At 35.4% G+C, this 22,982-nt stretch overlaps 2 protein-coding genes across 6 annotated transcripts in view; one reads left to right on the top strand and one right to left on the bottom strand.

Moving 5' to 3' along the window:
* The window catches only part of LOC138696029 (uncharacterized), a 125,401-nt gene extending 121,560 nt beyond the window's left edge, over positions 1-3,841 (bottom strand). Inside the window, exon 1 of one of the 3 annotated variants that reach the window (XM_069820519.1) lies at positions 3,723-3,841. The gene's annotated coding sequence lies outside the window, so the exon portion shown is untranslated. Of the gene's footprint in view, positions 1-3,663 lie in introns of all 3 variants that reach the window. The other 2 variants (XM_069820517.1, XM_069820516.1) reach the window with 2 other exon arrangements.
* CAHbeta (carbonic anhydrase beta) overlaps positions 1-22,982 on the top strand; it is a 45,068-nt gene that overhangs the window by 5,323 nt on the left and 16,763 nt on the right. For 2 of the 3 annotated variants that reach the window (XM_069820522.1, XM_069820521.1), the window contains exons 1-4: positions 3,743-3,883; positions 16,234-16,318; positions 20,505-20,644; positions 22,159-22,398. In XM_069820522.1, coding sequence (XP_069676623.1) covers positions 3,791-3,883; positions 16,234-16,318; positions 20,505-20,644; positions 22,159-22,398 — 558 coding nt within the window. In that variant the 5' untranslated portion in view covers positions 3,743-3,790. Of the gene's footprint in view, positions 1-3,742; positions 3,884-16,233; positions 16,319-20,504; positions 20,645-22,158; positions 22,399-22,982 lie in introns of those variants that run through there. The other variant, XM_069820523.1, reaches the window with a different exon arrangement.

The raw sequence follows: 22,982 nt of genomic DNA, 5'->3' as shown, positions 1-22,982 counted from the left end.
ACGAATTTCAGTTATCATTATATTTCAGTTACTAATACCAGTCATTTATCTTTTATAGTGATTAACTTACTCACAAGGGAAACGAGAATAACTGGGTTGTTTCGAGGCAAATTTGTGGAATTCCTTTGGAGAAAAATTGAAATGAACAAAGTGTAACATTTTTTACTAAACATTATTTTTTTGGTCCTAAGTTTACAGAATATATCTGTGCATATTTCTATACAGATTACTGTGGAATCCCGGCCACCAAGTCACTCAACAGAGTGCGATCCTTGTATAATGGCAGTTGACTTAATAAAATGTCAACATACATTCCAACTTGGAGTCAGGCCACAAAGGGAAAAACACTGGAGGAGGGGAGTTCGATCCGGTGCTGTGGATTGGACTTCGGCATAGCTAAATGGTGAGAGCGCTGGTACGTAGAACCAAGGACCCGGGTTCGATCTCCGGCGCCATAGCGAATTTTTCTCCTCTAATATTGTTACCATAACAGATATATTCTGTAGGACCAAAAAAATAATAATCTTTAGTAAATTCTTCTAGCAACAGTGCATATTTCTATATACATTACTGTGGAATCCCGGCCACCAAGTCACTCAACTGAGTGCGCTCCTTGTATAATGGCAGTTGACTTAATAAAATGTCAACATACATGCCCAACTTGGAGTCAGGCCATAAAGGGAAAAACACTGGAGGAGGGGAGTTCGATCCGGTGCTATGGATTGGACTTTGGCGTAGCTCAATGGTGAGAGCACTTGGTATGTAGAATCAAGGACCCAGGTTCGATCCCTGGTGCCAGAGCGAATTTTTCTCCTCTAATATTAGAGTGTAACATACTCCACTGGAAGAGTTTAGGGACAGAAGAAAAGTTCTGGAAGTCACACATATAGAGGAACAGATTTACCTACTGATACAATAACTTAACATTAAGAATTCTTCAATATAAAACAATTATTTATCCTTTACAATGTACGCCATTAAATAAAATTATAAATGTATTTCTCGAGGATGTGGATAAGTTATGGGGAGCAGTTAAGGAAATTACTGGATTACTCCATGATTGTCCACATAGTATGATTTACGCCCCTGAAAGATATCGTGGTTTAGGACTTATGCACGTGTCCAACATTTCAACATATTATGAACCAGATTGCTTCAAGCTGGCGATACATATCTTCATGCAGTCAGAGACCTTCCTGCTAAAAGGAAAATTGTAATGAAGAAATTAGACAAGCCTGATGATGATGGTACTCAATGGACGGGTAGGAAAATAAGAAAAAAGATTAAGAGAATGAGCTTTTAATAGGCCTACATGGAAAGCACATACATTAAGAACTAGAGGCATTGAGGTTTTTGCAGATCGCCCTAAAGCCAATTTTTGAGTCAATAGCAGGAAAGGTTTATCAATTTCGGAATGGACCAATGCTCTGAAAATGTCCTCTAACATCATGGCGGTTCGAGCAGTTCCTCGTATATGTCCTAACACAATCTGCTGCCATCATACTGACTGTAGCGAGAATGAAACCCATGGCCATGTGTTGGGCTTCTGCCGTAAAGAAGAACTACTAACAAACACTCGCCATCATAAAGTAAGATCAATGCAAGCCTGCTTTGCGAGATCAAAAATGGCACGTCTACTATGGAGCATGATGCATCTCTTCAACAGGATTCATCAGAAGTCAGAAGAGCTGATATTATAGCCATTCATTTCGATTCTACAATTTGTTTCGAAACAACAATTGACCAGACAAAGGAAGATGACTTGAAAAATAAAAATATTTATGAACCATGTAGGCCTATTCCTGATTTGAGCATCTGTTACAGTGTACCTCCTAAAAACTGGTCAGTCATGGGACTACTTTTTGGTAATAGGGGTAGTAGCCTAATCCTAATTTACATGGGGCATATTAAAAACTTTTGGAACCGTATTCAATACGAAATTGTGGAAAAAATTATCATAGGCATCATCAAAGATTCTTTGAGCATTCTGAATTATCACATTTATTTTAAATCCTAATAACTTATAACTTCAATTTAATAGGCTATTTTATTATATATATATATATATATATATATATATATATATATATATATATACAGAGTGCGAATTAACGGGGGTGATGGGGGAATTCCCCCCCTGTTGGAAAGTTATCCCCTTCTCATAAATTCATATTAACATCCCTACCAGGGATAACTTCTATCTTCCCATCACAAAATATAACTCTTATTTTAATATACACTTTATAAAGTATTAAGTAAGCAAAGAAAATAATATTGATGTATTATCACCGACAAGCTGACAACAATCAATAACTTAGGAATTACACATCCTATTTTAAGCCTGTTCATGGATATAATTGTTATCATGATCAGTGCAACCAAGCGTTGAGCCGTATCGAATGACGATAATATTCTATGTATGGTATTCTCTAGCTAGGATTCTATACCCCCTTATCAGAAATCTTAATTCGCACCCCATATATATATCATTGTAATAATATGTAATGTATCTGATTGTTTTATGGGCATGACTGAAAATGTTCAGTTTTAATAGAAGTTTTCTATCTTTTTTTTTTCAAAATTTATACCATTTACTATTCTTCAAACATTCAGAAATTCAGATTTTCTAGAATTCAGGATCCTTGTAGTCTGCCAATGTTATTGTCTGACGTTTTTGCAATAAAAATAATATAATAATTAATCAAAGAAAATTATGATACAATATAATGAACATATAGGCCTGTCGGATCTAGTATGTATTATAGCATTATAACCACCGATAGACCCACAATAATTGTTTTAGTGTAACTACACTTCAGATTCAATGTAAAACTTAAATATATGAGTGTCATCTTTCTCTATACGCCCACAAAAAGTACGTACCAAAATCATATCTTTTTCAGTCATTCTCCCTGTTCTGTCATCTCTCCATAATTTAATGTTTGCTAACTTCAGTTACATATGAATAGGTACAATTAATTTTGTCATTTTCAACCAAATGTAAAGTACACTTTTATGGAATAGGCCTACAATACTATACAGCCTATCATGGAAAACAATTCTGTAATCAATGAAATGAACAAGTATAAAATAAAGACAAGGATAAAATACCGGTATCTTTCATCTTTACAAATTCGCTATTAATGAATAACTTATTATAACTTATAATTCTCATTTAAAACTGATGTGATTTAATGTTTACGAGCATATAAGCAATGTCATAAACTTTCTTCAAAGAAAACCCAAATTTTCATTCATTCTCTTTACGTATTTCAAAATTTCTCCCATCAAAATAAGCCTACCCGGTACTGGTGATGAAGCAGTTTATCATTGGATAACTCGTAGAAATTTACCGTCCGGTGGGTAAAGAACTAACTTATCCTTTCTTACGCAAAATAAAAACTACAGTAATAAACAAATTCTCCCAATGACTTTGTACTTCACGATCTATACTCATCGAGTGCTCTCATTTACGAGTCGAATTTAATGAATAGGTGAGTGAATTTTTTTAATTACGTCCAAGTTTCATTTGCTAACTTCAATCCTGATAAAATAATGCAATTTGATTATAAAGACGGCTTGGTAGTCACACTGGCCTCGTTCACAGCCAATAGGCTATGAGCGTTATAACACTAGTATCTACATATCGTGATGTTCACGCACTTATATACTTATCGGCGTCCTGTAGCCGCTGCTGGTGACCCTTGATTTCATGTAGTCACCTTGTTCTCTTACTGCTTCCGTTCCCCTCGGACACGGACTGCATTGATGGCTCCAAGGCAATAACAACATGGATAGAATATTACGAGGAATCATGAAATACCGACAGACGGATCGCAAAAAGATGGTAGAACAGTTCGAAGTAGTACGGAACCGCCCAGAGGTAATATTAGCCGTAAGCTTCACCGGAATTACCGACAGCTTATTATAAGCACTTCTAATGTCATTGAATGATATATCAACAGCTGACTTCTCGCTCAGCGCTTTGCAGTAATTCGATCTACCATACTGCGCATGTGCAACTTTCTATCAACATGCATGAAAACATACATCAACATAGTGACCATAACAAAGACGCATGCCGGTAAAAATAAATATTGATGTTATGCATTATACATGTCTATTCTTAATTACTCTTAATAATTCTTTTAAAATCTAATATACAATGCCTTATATCGGCAAATGGAAATAAATACATGAATAGGTACTATACATAATAGGCCTACTATTGTACAGTATTAATTGTCTGTGCTATAGCGTGCTTACATGAATTCGGGTCCTGGGAATCGTCTTGTACAATTTACAATTCAGCAAAAGTCTTGTTCAATGTTCTATACTTAAACACTTTTAACACTTATATAATCACTGAACTTCAATTACAACTTCTTTACTGTGTTAATTTTTTAGGAAGTTACCTAGCTGACTACAGGTATCTTATTACGAGGGTGGATCGGAAAGTAACGCACAATAATTTTTTTGTGTTGGTATTGCGGATGTTGACATTTCACCGAGATATAGTTTGAAGTTTTCACTACAGACACTACAGACACAATTTGTTTTGCATGTGCAGCTCTAGTGAGAGAAGTGTGAACTACGCAACAAAGATGGCGCGCATGTTACTGTCGCCAACTTGTGAAGAGCAACGAAGTGTTGTGCGACTTTTGTGGACTAAAGGACATAACCCAAGTGAAATTCACAGGGGCATGTGTGGCGTGTACGGGGAAGACTGTATGGACCGTAGCAACATCTCCAGGTGGTGTGCATTCTTCGCAGACGGCCGTGAGATCCTTTGTGATTCGCCACGTTCTGGGCGGCTGGTAATAGCTGCAACCCAGCGAAATGTCACATGCATTGAGGCGGCAATTTTGAAAGACCGGCGGATCCAACTGCGAACCTTATCTCGGCAGTTCAACATTTCATACGGTGCAGTGTACGATATCATGCATGGCACGTTGAAATTTTATAAAAGTTAGTGCCTGCTGGGTCCCTAAAAACCTGACAGACGACCACAAGGGCCAACAAATGATAACATGCTTGGACCACTTAAGGCATTACGCTGCAGAAGGGCGTTGGAGTATAGCCATCTGTGGACAGTTGATTGCACTTCTGCATCAGTCGCAAAGCAATGACCGGCCAGGAATTTCTTCATGGGACCAAACAGATGAAAGTCCGACAGTGCAAGGTCTGGACTGTATGATGGATGCTGGAGCACCTCCCAACCAAATGTGTTGATTTTCTCACGAACAGAAGCCCCAACATGGGGGCGAGCATTGTCATGAAGTTTTACATTGTCAGCATTAACCTTAATGTTACTGTGTTTGTCACAAAGGGCACGACGCAACTTTACCAACGTTTGAATGTAGGCTGCAGCACTAACAGTGGTCTCGTGTTTAGCAAAGTCCACCAACAAAACACCATGCTTATCGCAGAACACTGTCACAATCACTTTCTTAGAAGATTGTGTTACTTTGAATTTTTTCTTTACTGGGGAAGGAGCATGTTTCCACTCCATAGAGGCGTGAAGTGGTATGCCCAGGACTCATCACTAGTGACAATTCCTTTCAGAAAGTCATGCCTTTCTGCAGTGTAATGTCTTAAGTGGTCCAAGCATGTTATCATTAGCTGGCCCTTGTGGTCTGTCAGATTCTTAGGGACCCAGCGGGCACTAACTTTATGAAATTTCAATGTGCTGTGCACGATATCGTACACTACACCATATGAAATGTTGAAGTGCTGAGATAAGGTTCGCAGTTGGATCCACCGGTCTTTCAAAATTGCTGCCTCAATGCCTGTGACATTTCACTGGGTTGCAGCTATTACCAGCCGCCCAGAATGTGGCAAATCACAAAAGTTCTCACAGCCATCTGTGAAGAATGCGCACCACCTGGAGATGTTTCTACAGTCCATACAGTCTTCCCTGTACACATCACACATGTCCCTGTGAATTTCACTCGGGTTATGTTCTTTAGCCCACAAAAATCGCATAACACTTCACTGCTCTACAGAAGTTGACGACAGTAACATGCGTGCCATCTTTGTTGCGTAGTTCACGCTTCTCTTGCTAGAACTGCACATGCAAAATAAATTATGTCTGTAGTGAAAACTTCAAACTATATCTTAGTGAAATGTCAACATCCCAGCCTCAATACGAACACAGAAATAAATTATTGTGCATTACTTTCTGATCCACCCTTGTATATAACAAGATACCTGGTGATATTAAACATTTAAATTATGAAGATGTCAAAACCAAGGTAAAAACTATTTTGCTCCAGTCCATGCCATTCAAAATTACTGATTTCTTATATTAAAGCTATAAAGTAGAATACTTACCTTCATTACTGTTGCACATAATTTTTCTCCAAACAATATTAATAATAAATGTACAGAATAACTAAGATGAAGTCTCTTGATTCTTAAAGATTCAATCGCTCTTCTAATAAATCACCTCAGATGATAAACTTGTTTAATGTACGAGTAATCTCATTATGTAGCCTGTCTTGTTTTTATCTAATCTATGTTAGTCTATTTATTTTAATGTCTTGTAAACTGAAAGTGTATGTTATTTGTGTCTTTTGGTAGTTTTACTATTCTTTGGAAAACTTAAGAGTGTTAAAATTAAATTCATACAAAAATCTTATTTTGTGTGTGTGTGTGTTTGTATCTAATGACGAACCTATAACCTATAATAGATTGTAGCCTACAGGGAATAAATGAATACAATACAATATTATTTTTGCAGTAATATTCTTCATTGTCCAAGCCTGGTGAAGGTCCCGCGTAATCTTTAAGATAGCGAACAATGAAAAGATAGCGCAGGACCTTCACTATAATTGGCATCGGACAATGAAGAATATCACTTCGAAACTAATCAGCCAAAGTAATTTCCTAAAAAAAGTTAACACGGTAAAGAAGTTGTAAAGTTAATCAGTAAAAATTTTATGCTCAAGCATAACATAAAATTCAGTGTATTCCAGTCTTATAGAAGATAATCTGCTGTCACAATGTACAATATTTTAAACCATGGCACGAGTCTAGGCTTGCCAGGTCAAGAGGGATTATAGCCATTTGTGCCAGGTGTCCTGTATTGTATGGAAAGTCCTGTATTTGAGGCTCAAAAAACTTGTCTGTATGAAATCTATACAGGATACCGAAAATCCCGTATTTACAGACATTGTCATACACGGGCAACAGCTTTTTATTTTAGTTTTTTTCCTTACTGTTTGTACTATATCATGTTATGGAATTATGTTAAGAAACAGTCACTTTTTTTTTTAATTAACATCAGTGTTTTTTTAGAAATGTGACAACAACGCTGTCTCTGTTTCAGTTAAAAGTAATTTTATTCCCAATCAATAGTTGTGCATGTTTATCGGTTACAGACTGTTGTTGAATTGTGTGTAGTAGCTATTTGTAAAGATGCGAAAAATGTTTCAAACCAAAATGAGTGTTTCTTGTCCTCATGAAACAAAGGGGTCGTATTGCATTAAAAAAAGAAGAGCATTCATTTAATAATTGTATGAACAAAATACTATGCAATTACATCTTCCCAGTCTGAATCCCAACTATCAGTACTGTGTCTTCTAAAAATTTAGGAATAAAAAGAAACTGATTGTTAACATTATAACAGTTTTAATGGTGTAAGACTAAAGGTATTTTTTCTTATTGAAGGCCTACATGCTGTGTTCTCATTGATAACACTTATAGGTTGAACTCTCTCGCTCTCTCTTAGAAGTTCCTCGTATTTTTCTTGAATTAAACGCTGTAACTTCCCCTAGTTACATTCTGAAAATCTAGCATCCCTACATTCCTGTCTATAGAGGGCGAAGGCTGACCAGCCGAATACTGGCCTCACATCCACATGCCTCAGCAGAGATGAATGACCATTCAACCACCAGAACGGAAGTAATGTTTGGTCAGCACAATTTTCCCCCACCCTTTATAGCTGGTTTACGAATCTGAACTTCACTACCTATCATAGCTTCCAAATTCATCAAAATGCTGGGTGGGCACCAGTTCATTACACTGGCCAAAATTTCATGAAAGATTCCTTTCCCGTGAGGACTCAAACCAGCGCTCATTCTATATCGTGAATCCAGGCATGATGCTTTAGACCAATGGTTCCCAAAGTGTGCTCCGCGGATCCCACCAACATTTATCAGTGGATCCGCGGTTGGTAATATATATTTTGAAATAAATAACATATAATGCTACTGTTTCTCTCGACGCGATTGTACAGTACTGTATGCGACTGTTCTTGTGAAAGTTAATATATTGGCAAGGGTAGATGACCAGATATCACCCTTGCGTGAACTGGCCTTCGAGCTGTAGTAAAAAACACGACTGTCTTTTTTCAGTTAAAGTAGTCATTTCTATTGAAAAGTTTTGTCTGCTTGGCGAAGGTAGCGAGTTACTAGATAGTTCGTTCTTATCTGCTTGGTGTGTGTGAATGTTCGCAGTTTTTTCTCTCGAGATCAACATGTAAGAATAAGTTTTTGTAAATGTGCACAGAGTCCGCCTCCTTGGTCTTGAGGTAGTGTGCTGGACTCCTGATCAAGGTGGCCCAAGTTCGATTTCCGGTCGTGAAGTCAGGGGGATTTAAATTCGGATCTCTTCACTGGGACTGGTTGTCTGTCCATTGTCCAAGTGTGTATGGTGTCTCACAGTGGACCCCGAGAACCCTGACCCAGTAAATGGGGGAGTCTGCAGTTGTGTGTGTGTGTTCAGCAGATATAATAAGCCTCAGGCTGTAGTGCCGAACAAAATTAGTAAAAAAAAAATAAATAAATAAAAAAAATATGTGCTCGAAGACTTAATGTCTTCATTGTAAAATAAAATTGATTGATAATGTTATTTAGTCAGCAATAAATTTTGACACGTATTTTTAAAAGAAACTAATTTCGTCCATTGTTGTGCTTCTGCTACTTTTATTGTAAAGTCAGTTTTTATTCATAACTTTTGTTATGTAATATTTTTCATAAAAATCAATAATAAGCGAGATATTTTGATTTATTTATTTATTTCAGGCCCCCTTTTAAATAAAGTATTTTGAATGCCATATAGCCTAAAATCTAAGTTAGACCAAACATAATTTATATTCCAATTTTCATATAAATTGATGCAGTCATTAAAAAAAGTAATTAAAGTATCCTATTTGCACTGAGTGTGCACCGCACACCAACCATACCCAAAATATACGCTCCTGATTGTAACAGCATTATTTCCGTAGTGACAAGTGAAATAATATAATAGAGTGGATTATGAAGTACCGTATGTGATAAAGTTACAGTATTCAGAAAAGCCCTACTTTTCATATGCAAAACTGTTTGAAAAGGCCAATTTTTTGTTATGGTACTAATTAAAAAAAATTACCGCACAAGAATTCATTGCAGGTATTAATTGGTGATAGTTTTAAGAATGATGTTCAATAGAAAATCAAAATAATACACTATGCAAATCTGGCTTTCAGGTACCAGTATAGCTCCCTGTGAAGCAGATTTGAATAATTTCAAGGGAAAAATTGTTCTGGAGCTGGGTATCAATCCCGGGACCTTTAGTTTAGTATACCAATGCTCTACCGACTAAGCTACCCAGGAACTACACCGACAGCATCTCAATTTTTCCCTTTATATCCACAAACCTCAAGTAAGTACGTTAACATTAAACCACAATTCAAGTCACACAGAGTTTGTGTGCACTCAAAGTTGGGTTTCTGGCGTCTTGTCAGCCCACTTGAGGTGTGTGGATATAAAGGGAAAATTTGAGACGTATCAGGTGTAGCTCAATCGGTAGAGCATTGGTGCGCTAAGCCAAAGGTCCCGGGATCGATACCTGGCCCCAGAACAATTTTTCTCTTGAAATTATTCAAATATTGTACACACTGTTTGTGTTTTGTGTTTCTAATTTTGCCTTACTTGGAATACCATTTTTAGCTAAATTTATTGTAAGGATTTTATTTTTGGAAGTAGTATTTTTAGACAATCTCAGTATTTTCATTAATTCCAAAAATTAATATTTTAAATAAAGTGAGGTTTTTTTACTAGTAGGCCTACGTGGGTATATCTATTGTGGGAAGTAGATTCCTAATTGAATTATTTTTTATATTCCTTGTGTAATTTGTCTATCATTTTATTTAGAAACGATGGCTTTATTTGTTACATTTCTTTTACATGAACAGACATCAAAATAAATTTAAAAATTATCGTACAAATGCACCATATTCTATGAGACATATGGCGAAAATGGGACAGAGGTTCCAAAATCAGTACTATCATGCCAGAATACGAACATTAGTATTATTTTTTCAGGGAATCTGTCAGATATTTCCTTTAGTCTTACATTGCTTTCCAACATTTTCTGCTTTACTTGAGTTCGACATTAATATAAATATAAGTATTTTATTGTTTATTTAAACCTATTTTAAATTTATGTACCATGCATTTTGAGGAGGAGAAAATCTGGTCATGAGCAAGGAAAGAAATATATATAAAATAGAATACTACTGTTATAGTCTATGTCATAAACTACCGGTACTGTATTTAAGAATTGTATAAAATTGCTGTACTTAGAACTAAGAAATATGTGAATTAGTTGCACAGTATAATTAAAATGAATCTCACATTAAAAGTGTTGCTCTCTCACTTTGTCATACTTGAACTGGAAAGTATTATCAAGCAGCAATGTAATTTCTCTTTCCAAGCATGACTACACAGAATCACTTTTATTTTTATGATTGGTATGCGCATAAAATTGCTGATAAGAGCTGCATTACTGACGTTACTACTGTTTCCAAGTAGCAAATACAGTGTGATTCACGAGGTTTTACGGTCCCTTACAGAGCTTATTTCCGAAGGCATTCTGAGCAAAAAATGTCACTTAAACATTTGTCCTAATCTCAATATTTTCAGAATTACACTAATTTGAAGTTGTTTGTAAAATACCATTATTCTTAAGTTTTAAGGGTAAAAGAATATTACAGATAAAGAATGAACTATTCAGGAGTATAATTTATTTAATTAGTTAATATTCTGAAGCTAGAAATGTGTTGTGAATTCCATAGTTGCTTCATACAGAATTTTTTTTTTTTTTTCAGTTTTTAACTACAAAATTACATTTTTTTTACGCATTTATCACAACAATTGTTACAAATCACGCCACTCTTGTAAATTCTTTAAGACTGTACATTAGGATACATAATTAAACTGTAAAGAATCAAGTTTCTAAAGTCGTATGATTTACAACAATTTTTATGATATGTGCATAAGAATGATGTCAGTTTTAATTAAAAATTGAAAAACAAAATCTGTACAAAGCAATTAACTGCACATTTTTAGCTTCAGAACACTAGCCAATTAAAGAAATAACACTTCTGAATAGTTCATTCTCTATTTGTAATATTTTTTTACCCTTAAAACTAAAGAAAAAGTATTTTACTAACAACTTCAAATTACTGTAACTCTGAAAATATTGAGATTAGAACACGTGTTTATGTGACTTTTTTGCTCAGAATGTCTTCGGAAATAAGCTCCGTAAGGGACGGTAAATTCTTGTGAATCACTCTGTATAACAGTGACACATGATTATAATGCAACTTAATAATAAAATAACACCAAGTGCATTAATTTATTATTATGTAGAACTATTCATGATCACGAATGACAAAAAAATGATACTTTATTCTGAATCACACATAGGTAATAATAAAAGAGAAATAGTTTATTCTGATGTGATACTAAGCTTATCTTAATATTGAGGACCACATTTACTTTGTGTTTCCACATGTACTGTCCCACGAGAAAAACACTTCCATATTGTGAATAACACTTTGGTTTTTCAAATTGATTTCTCTGGAGTAACTTACCTTAAAAGACTACCTGCTTGTTATGCTCGGTTATGTGTGGCTTGCCCAAGCAATTTGAAATGACCTTGAGGATAAAATCTACCTATAAGCTGCAGCATCTGTAGTTGCTTATTTTACGACTCTTTAAGCTGCAGAGGTTATTCAGCATCGAAATTCCTATATCTCTCCATAGCAACAAAGTCCTTTTATGTCCGTAAATATATGTGTGGAGTTGCTGACCTCCCATCGGGCACCTCCCCATTTGGTGGATATGGGGAAAGCTCACCAGATATGGTGGGTACCGGGGAAATGAAATATCTAAGGCATACCAAAATCAGCTACTGCTGCCTTGTAGTATATGGAGTTGGTTTTCCAAAGGCCAGGGGAAGAAAACCCCGACTACAAATTACCTGGCACTCCAGGTTGGAGGTTGGGTGTATGACTGATGACCCCTACATTGTAAAACTTTAAAATGTCTCGAAACCCCAAGCAATGCCTCGGAATGGAAAGATATCATGGAAATGAATCAGGCTAATGGAAATGGATTACATGAATTCCGAAGGACTGGAGAGCGAACATCATATGCCCAGTATTATTGCCGCAGTCTCATGCTTAACATTTGGCAGGTCTTTGAGCGGCCTTGTGCATAACATTCGGCAGGTCTTTGAAATTTAATTGTTTTCAATTTATTGTATCGCTGCTCCAATCACTCACCTCACTTTCAATGTTGCAACCAATAAGCTGCTTCCATTATAAAATGACACCTACTTGTCTAATCCATGTGGACTAAAACCGAGGTTGCAATGCCTTGTGCTGAGGACGAATATTAAGGTATGTGATTAAAAATTATTATTATAAAAGAGTTATTATTAAGAGTTAAGAATGTCAACTTACTCGTATATGAAATAATGATAATAATAATAATAATAATAATAATAATAATAATAATAATGCCATTTAACAATATAACAAACTAGTACTTATGCTTATCGAGGAAGTAGACGTGACAACATAACGCTTAGAGTGAAACCTACAGAGCAACAATCGGTTGGCAAAATTTTGTTTTAAAAGCACACCGCACGTTACTGTATGATGTCGGCATGTTAAGTATGAGGCCGCGGCGATAATATATGAAAAGATGATAAACTTCACTGTAATAATTACAGAGGTATCACTCCTATGTACCACGTACAAAGTATTCACAAATATATTGAGAAAGAGGCTTGAACCATATGCCAAAACAATCCTAGGGGATTATGTGAAAAACTGATCAACAATTGATCAAATTTTTACAGTAAAACAGAAAAATTTTCGGAAGGTAGTTTGGATTTATGTCATATATTTGTGGACTTTCAAAAAGCCTATGACTCAATCAAGAGAAATTCGATTGGTAAATACTACAAGAGTTTAAAATTCTTGGAAAACTAATTCGATTGATAGAAGCAACAATTTGATGCTGGAGTGCATAATAAGGAAGACTGGATTGGAATTTAAATCTATACAGATCGTTGGATATGCGGATGATCTTAATCTATGGAAAGCTTACTTGATTCTGTTAAAGAAGCCTTAAATGCTCTAGATAAAGCTGGTAAGGAAATTGGATTTAATATAAATGCAACTGAAACCAAAAGTTTAATCCAAACGAAAAGAAAATACTATAACTCAACAGATAGAATTCAGCCTTTCCATAGAAATACCGTAGTCCATAATTTTAAATATATGAGTGCGATTCTCGCAGATAGACATGAAGAAAAAGTGGAAATTTAAAACGAATCCAAACTGCTAACAAAGCCTACTTTGCATTATTACCTCTAATAAGAGATCGAGGAATCAGTTGGGAGGCCAGAATAACACTATATAAAGTACTGATTCGTAGCACCATTATATATGGCTGTGAAACGTGGACATTCTTACAGAAAGAAAGAAATTTGATTGACGCTTTTGATAGGAAAGTTTTATTTTTATTTTAGTAGGTTATTTTACGACGCTTTATCAACAGCTTAGGTTATTTAGTGTCTGAATGAGATGAAGGTGATAATGCCAGTGAAATGAGTCTGGGGTCCAACACCGAAAGTTACCCAGCATTTGCTCATATTGGGTTGAGGGAAAACCCCGGAGAAAACCTCAACTAGGTAACTTGCCCCGACCGGGAATAAGAACCCGGGCCACCTGGTTTCGCAGCTAGACACGCTAACTGTTACTCCACAGGTGTGGACGATAGGAAAGTATTGAGAAAAATGTTTGATCCAGTATATACTAATGGTGTATGGAGAATCAGATATAATCAGTGAGGAAAGTGAGGGAAAAAAACCAGAGGTGGTATGCTACCCAGTCACTAAATTGGCAATAATGGCTACCACAAGTTAGAAATCGTAGTTTTCTACGCTTGAAATGCTACCATTGTAAGCATTTCAGGGTCTACCATTGTGGCTGAGGGGTTAGCGTAACTCCGAACCCAGTGTTCCCAGGTTTGATTCCCGGTCAGGACGAGTTGCCTGGGTGATTTTTTTTCGGGGTTTTTCCCTCACTCCTATGAATGAATATCAGGTAACTTTATCAGGTGATTGGAACCACACTCATCTTCGCCACTTCCTTTCCTCCCCCATCATCCTTTCCTCATCATCCCATTTCTGGTTTTACAGATCACTCTAGAGGCAGCCTCCCCGAACTACTGGCTCTCTCGACCGGCGTCTGTAGAATATAACTAAGCGACATTGGATGGCTTCTGCAACAAGCACTCAAGATGGACCTACTTGTGGGAGGAGTTTTGCCTCGGACCGACAGGGATCCTTGGGGGAAGTTGCCAAAGCAGGAATGGTATATGGATTTCTGTTGGATGAAGGGACCGGTCGTTAGGGAGTCATGTAGTTGGGTTGGTGCGCATAGGGGATCTATGGCACGCAACTCATTCCATATCGAGGGTTAGCGCAATAGATTTCAACAGGTCGCAGTGCTGGGTCATCCATGCCCCCCTCACTTAAATTCCATTCCAAGCATTCCAGGAGTTTACTTATCAAGTAAACATATCTAAATACACGTTGAATATAGTTCCAGAAGGCTTTGGTTTAGATCTATGAAGCAAACAGATAGTACTCTTCTTTGCTGTGAAGGAATGTGAAAACAAATTTTTATGGATCACATTTTATCAGCAACGGTATGTCATTTTGCACTAACGGTACATTTTCTGGCCATAAAAGCCAGTGGCAGTATTCCATACTGGCGTATACCATCTCACTTTCCTCACTGGATATAATGACGAACTGTATACCTTGTATAATGATGTGTCACTGTCAACATATATACGTATCACAAGATTACAGGGAGCTGGACACGTGGTCAGAATGGAGGGACGAATCCTAAGGAAGGTTTTGGATGGACACTTTGGAGGGAGGAGATAAGTTGGAAGATCTCGGAATCGCTGGGAAAATATGGTCCGAAAGGATGCTGTTCCCCTGCTTCAGATAAGGAACTGGAGAACATCAGCAAGAAAGAGAGATAAATAGAGGAAAGCAATTGGGGAGGTCATGGTCCGAAAACGGGCTAATGTGCCATTGATTGATATATGTCATAGGACTCACAGATGTCTGTTGTCAAGGTTATACATGCAATTGTATCATTGTTCAGTATTCTCATGCACAGAATATTTTATATGCCATTTTTATATAAAGCTTTATTTTTAGTAAGAAAGTGACAGAGAAAATTTTATCGCAAGTTTCCTGGTGTCCATATTGTAATTAGACAAGATATTGACAGCCTCATAGGCGTAAGCTAGGGTGGACAGGGAGGGACACTCCTAAATATTAAAAAAAATTAAGAAAATAACTCTATTAAAAGTTATACAAATTAAACACTTATCAAAAGTACAATATACAAATTTTAAATGCCTGCCTACTATTGAAATCCCCATTCAGGCTAATCTGTTGATGAAAGAATTAATAATGCAGTACCTAGTACAGTAGAACCCCATTAATCGGAAATTCCGGATATCCAAACATAACCCCTTCCCAAAAAAAAAAAAAAAGATAGAGAGAAACGGAAGAATAAGGAAACAATAGTACTCGAACTAAAACTCAATGAATTTAATGCTACTGTATTTAGAAACTCAGAATGCCCAATATACAGTACAACTTACTTTATTACTAGAATTAGACCTCGAAACTGAACAAAGTGGTGGACAGTGTGGGGAGGAGATAAGGCGTGGTTTCCCTCCTTGCATTCCTTTCCCCCCCCTGCTTAAACCGAAATTTCAATAATCTGAACAGGCCTCGGTCCCAAGTAGTTCTCACTAGTGAAATTCTACTTTAGTTTCCAGAGCCAACAATCATCAACAAACAATAAAATTTCCAATAATAGCACTTTTCTCTATTGTTTTTTTTTTTGTTTGTTTGTTTTAGCCGAAAGCTGTGTTCTTCACCTGCATGGACAGTCGGATGATTCCGACACGCTTTACGGAGACAAATGTGGGGGACATGTTTGTTGGTAAGAAATCTCAAATTTTGATTTGTTTAGATTGTTGGCATCATGTGCAAGAGAAATGAAATTCAGAACTGCTTGATTTTATAAATTTTGTCCTTTTCACGTCTTTCCACGAAAAATGTATAAACTACAGTAGCATATAACTGATTTAAAATACTGGTAATTTCATTAAGGTAAAAAAGAAGCATTTGGTACCATAATCCCTAATGTACCATAATATGAACATTAGTGTTATGAAATATATTATGCCACTACTTGCAGGCTTTAAGTTTCCCTACAACTTTTTTCTTAAATTTTTATTATAGTTACATTGCAGCATAATGGTCTATTGTGTCTGCCTTCATTTTTATACTTTATATCCTGTTTATTCATTACAAGCCTTTGTAATCTCAGAGCCAAGAGCTCACAGGCACATCTGTATGCAAAGCAAAAGACTAGTGGTGCAGCTGGGCGATAAAATTTTGCTTGAACCCTGTTATTCTTAGTTGGAAACAGGATTTTGACATGTTCCTTACTTAAATAATATACAACAATAGGCCCTAGCATTACTTCTCTTCTGGAGGAAGTCATGAGCGGTGAGAATTCTTATCATCCCTTTTAAACGTTCATCACTCTCAATCAAGTTTGATGAACACTGTATCAATAAGGACGACCTCACTGTATCTGAAATTCTTCGAAAGCTGCGTGCTTTATAGCCCTATAATATAATTTTTCTTTTTTCAACCTAGCCATCCTTCCCCCCTCTGTTCTCCCTAAAGATTTCTGATCAAAGTCCCATTCGTATTATTTGCATTTGCAGTCTAAATACTGTCTATTGAATGGAACCCTATCTCTATATATCTAATTAATTACACTACCTTTGTCCTATCATCTTCGGTTTCATAGAAATTTGTGCAGTTTTCTAGGCAAACATTTCTGAAACTTTGTTCATAGAGAACACCTATTTCCTGTTTTAATATTGTTATTTAATCATTTGTATTGTATTGTATTATATTTGTTTACATTCTATGATATTCGTACATCGCTTCACAGCTAGAATATGGCACATGCCAAAAAAATCTTAATAGTAGGCTACTACAAAGTCTTAATTATAGTCACAGTCTAATTGAAATATATACAGAAGAGTTTTACAGTGTACTGATACAACACAAGGGGTTAGTATCGACTGTCGATACTTAATACAAGACAGAGATATTCATACAGAGTTGTTGAATGTTATAAATTCACCTACAGAATAGAAGGCATGAGAAATTAGGTACTCTTATGTTTTGAGTTTGATTTTTTATATCCATAGGGAGGTTATTAAACATTTTTACTGCCATATAATACTCCTGTTTAATAGCACAATAGAGTTGCAGGTGAAGTATGAAAGTCATTTTTTTGACGAGTATTTATACCATGAATTAGTTACAAAGTTTTCACGATTACATAGGAGGGCATTATTTATGGTTTTTTGAAAATGGTCCTACACGATTCCCTAGATTTGGCACCTACTATTATTCTAATTACTAGGGCTGAGAAATACAGTATATACTGTTATACTACCAGTGCGCTTCGTGCGCCTCTGACTTTGAGTACGTCTCAGAGTTGGGGTGAGCTAATACAGTGTCTTTCATTTGTTTGGATTCATGCTTATCATCACAGTAAATTAGTCCTCTGCATTTGGATGGTTGAAAGCCACCTGTTTGACTTCGAAACACAACTATCTGCTAAAGAAAAATTTAAAGACATTATTTTCTTTGTTAAAGGAAAATTGTACTACTTTAAAGACATTTTATTTTCTGTCTAGAAAATACACCTAATATAACATTGACAAGTATCAGCCTTATTATTTCACTATGTTAATATGATAGTGTATTACGTTTTTGTTTTACATAATTTTTCATTTCATATATTGTTGCAATGAATATCAAACCACATTTTCAAATTTTCAAAGGGGAATGATTGCCTACTAGAAAACACAGCCTTATACCTAGAGAAACTTCGTTCCACTTCTGCAGAAACAATGGGGCATATTTACATCATTACAATCTGTATCATTTGAAATTATGTCAGAAATTTACATAGAGCTAAATATCCATAATTTTTATCCAGTATTTTTTTCATCTTGTCTGCTACATTTTTTCCCATTTCGTTTTCCAAACTATTCAGTTTCATCACAACGCAATTATGTACTGGTACCTAAAGTCAGAGACACATGAAGTGCAATGTAACGGCATGCAATTCTTAGCCTACTAATTACTGTTTTTTATAGTAGGCATATACTGTTTCTGTCTGTAGAATTTGCCCAGAATATTAATCAAAAACTGATTACCAAGTTAAAGTATGCGAAGTATATTGTTTTTAAGGTATTGATATTTAGTATATCTTGCATAGATCTAATAGTAAAACATGCTGCATTTAGTTTGATGATAATTTTTTTAATATGATTTTTCCAATTTAACATATTATCGATTTGTAAGCCAAGAAATTTGATTGTTGTTATTTCTATTATGTTCTTAATTATTGTGCTTGAAATTGCTAACGAGGTTGAATTTGGACAGGATTCATGTAAATACGAGATTTACTATCTGTCAAACCATTAAGAATTTTAGTAAAATAATAATATAAAGAAAATTTAAAATAAAAAAAATCGTTAACCCATAAAATAGTTAACATATCCCTCATATACTTATATACTGAGCAATCACTTAAGGCCAGATCAGCAACATGAGATTTTGCTCTCGTCATGCTAACTTGCCGCTTCTGTGTGCCATTAGCTATCTGTCACGGCTGTTCACTGTGACAAAAATGTTACAAAGTGTTTTACTCTCATAATTTATCCAAGAACGTGTTGGTATTGTTCTTTTTTTGTATAAATTTTTGACACCAGAATAAGAAATTCTTCATCACTCATCATTGCAGTTAAATAGTGATATGAAGGTTATTTCCTATCGAATATTGTTTTTCAGTTCGTCTAAATTGTGTGGATTTGTTTTGTACACTCTTTGCTTCAGTGTGCCCTGGAGATGACAATCCCAGAGTGTAAGGTTGGGGAATTGTGAAGGCCACATATCATTGCTAAACAACACTTTCTTCAAATGCATCACGAATTGCTCTTAAAATACATATTGACAACATGCATTGTTGCAGAATCCTGTTGAAGGAAATTAAAATTACTCTCTCTTTCAAGCTGTTTAGTGAAAAAGGCTGCAAAATCAGAGTAATGTATGCATCGGCATTTATTGTCTACTAAAAAATTTGATCCTGTAATTAATTTTTTTCGGCAATAATGACGCACAAAACAGATTCTCTGATCGTGAAAGGGTTTCATCAAGGAGATCTGCTTTTTTGTATTCCATTATAGGTTGTTTTGAAAATTTACATATCCACGCAGATGGAACCAGAATCTGCGCCTATAAACTGGATCACTTGAACTTAATTCTTGCATCACTCTAACTTTTTAAGTTTTATTACTTTCTAAACCAAACCATAGGAAATTACTGTTTGTTGAGAAAATCACCTAAAGTATTTTTAGGAGAATATTTTAGTCGAAATGCAATGTCGTCTGTAATTTTCTCAGTAAGCATTCGACATGTATGATTTAGTTTTGTCTACAACATTTCGAGTGTCCTGAAATTTGTCTACTAAATGATAAACAGTTGAACAACTTTGAACATTAACACCAAAAAATTGTTGCTCAAACCACCTTCATATTTCTCGAGCAGATTCTACCAGTATGTAAAAAATCGTATGTGTACCGGTACACATTTTTCAACAGAGAGAGCCAGCCACGTTTCTTATATTGTAACGAATGGAGACACATATGGACTGCTCATTGAAAATTATTTTGCTCTACTTCCAGATGTATGCCAAACACGAAAGATATTGTTAGAAGGCGATTGGGGCGGGTCAAACAAAGATTATGTTATTTACCTCACACAGCTATTTCTCAGAGTCCCAATGCTGTATCCGATGTCTCTTGGTCTTGGGAAGAAGATAGCTCGTATTCCAAAAGCAAAAATTCCGTGCTGTGGACTGGGCAAGGGGAGCGCAATATGAAAAGAAACTGTAATATTCATGTAGTTTCGTTTCACAAATTAATTGTTTTGATATTATTATAAATGGTCATTATAAGGAGTATTTTCTGCATACTCATATGATGTTTCTTTCATTTCCTCATGTCACCAATATTAACTTCCTGTTTCAGTGCGTAATGCTGGCAACCTGATTCCTCACTCACAACATTTTATGGATGAAGCAACCACCAATGAACCGGCAGCCCTAGAGCTTGGATGTATTGTGAATGATATCAGACACATCATCGTCTGTGGACACTCAGATTGCAAGGCAAGTGCAGTTGCTGTGTCATTGTCTGTCGACATACTTCACTGCTTGCAGATTGTCATGTTCATCCTGGCATGCAATTGCGACCATGAACAATGTACTTTTCATTGCACTCCACAAAAAAAGACATTAAGCGTAGTTCTTTCTCCTTTATTTTTTTGTTGTTTCCAAAAATAAAATATTTCCTGGTTGCAAGTTCGCAATTGTATCGTCTTAGTTATTTATTTAACCATCGACACTGCCACTGCAGGTGCTGCCATCACCATGTATTAAATCTGGTAGTCTGGTACAGTCTCTTACCAGCATTTTGGGCATCATCCCAAAGGTTTTCTAATCTTGGTAATTCTAAAGCTGTCAAGGTAAACGAGCTTTTGTGCATGTGGAAGTAATGTTCTTGTCAGTTGAGTCTGTATTGGTCATTATAATATGTTACTAGTTCTATCTTTATGTCGTGCAGAATACCCTATTCATAATTTCTTTTTGTCTAATTTTGCACATTAAGTAAAACTTTAATTTATATTTCTTTTATTTTTGCTGCCAAAAGAAATCATTAGTCTTGCCGAGATATTTTAAACTTCACTCTTGTATATACTCTTTTAACACTTATATAATCGTTGATTAACTGTTAAGTTATTTAAATTAATAAATAACAGCAGTTAATCAGTGATGTTTTAAGCATTGATTTCTGAGTGATTATGTACTGGTACTACAGTATGTAAGATGTGATATTGGTAGGTACCAATACTTGTAGTGCCTCATAAATGTAACTAAAGAAAAAAGAAAGAACAAGTTATAATAATAATAATAATAATAATAATAATAATAATAATAATGATATTATTATTATTATTATTATTATTATTATTATTATTATTATTATATTATTGTTAATTATATTATTATTATCTTTATTAAGCACAATATACACAACTTTCAGCCATTTTTTATTATAATTTTGGGATCTCGCAGAGTGAGGGTGATTGTTGAATGTTAGCGAAATGATGATGATAATGATGAGGAGAAATGGGAGAACCCTAAAAAAAACCTTGCACCAAATTTGTCCACACAAATGGGGATCCATCCCAGGTCCCCATAGTGGAGGTTAAACAAAATATTATGCTGATATAAAGGAGACTCAATAATAATTGTATATTGTATTTTAACCTTATTATCATTAAATTTGAAAATAACTGACTATAAAATTTCAATAATTAAGCCTAATAATTTTTGTCAATAAGTCTATTTGCTGCTTGGTTTCCCTTTACTGATAGGGCTTTTTGTTTCTAAGCAATCTTATATTGCACAATGCTAAGTCATGGGACTGACAAAAGAAATATACTAAACATCACACAGTGGTTTCCAAAGTTAGGTCTAGTACTTGATAAATGTTCACCATATAAACTATTCCCTTATTTTATTTCTGTGTACTATTTAGTACTAAGTTTTGTTTAAAACTAGAAATAGAGAACGTAAATTTTGTAGAAGTTAACAACTGAGTTGAAACTTTGTTCTTCTAGGCCATGAATCTCCTCTACTCTCTACAGTGCCAGGAATTTTCGTCACAGACGAACCGTCGAATTTCTCCTCTGAGAGCGTGGCTTAGTGCACATGCATCTTCGTCTCTAGAAAAATTTCAGCAGCTTGAAGTATCTGGCTACCAGACACCTCTCATATTCCAAGCAGAAACACCAATGAGGAAGTTTGTGGCATATATTGATCCCGAGGATAAATTTTCTATCGCTGACAAATTATCTCAGGTAAAATACAGAGTGACTCACTGAACTTCATCTCCGATAACATTTTAACTGTTTTTGCTATACAATACTACAAATAGAAATTAAATTATATCGAAGACGACATCTGATGTACGTAATAAAATACAGCATTTCATGTAAATTATATTTGAGATATAGAGGCCAAATTCATAATTCCGATTGGAAACCCAATATCTTTTGTACTGTATTGCAGTTTTTTATTTATCTTTGCCTAATCCTCTAATAACAAATGACGAGTTTATTGATTAAATTTATAACTTATTTACTGTGTTATTATTAGATAATTACCTGGCTGACTAGTTTCGAAGTGGTATTCTTCATTGTCCGAAGCCTAGTGAAGGTCTCGTGCTATCTTCTGGTTTTCTGTTGTGGTGGGGTGTGTTCATGATTGTATTGAAAAGGGTGTTTGTTTTGAAATTAGGATGTGCTGTGGATGTGTTTTTCTATGTTTGTAAATTTCATTTTGTTCTAGAGTGTCAAGTTTCTGTTTTTTTTTTTTTTTTGGCTGGATTGTAGTATTTTCATGTCAGTGTCTATGTTGCTGTAGTTGTGATTGGAGTTTGTGA

Source organism: Periplaneta americana, chromosome 3 (genome assembly GCF_040183065.1).
Source record: "Periplaneta americana isolate PAMFEO1 chromosome 3, P.americana_PAMFEO1_priV1, whole genome shotgun sequence".
Lineage (NCBI taxonomy): Eukaryota > Metazoa > Arthropoda > Insecta > Blattodea > Blattidae > Periplaneta > Periplaneta americana.
Note: the sequence above shows the minus strand (reverse complement) of the source record. Positions and strands in the feature narration are given on the sequence as shown.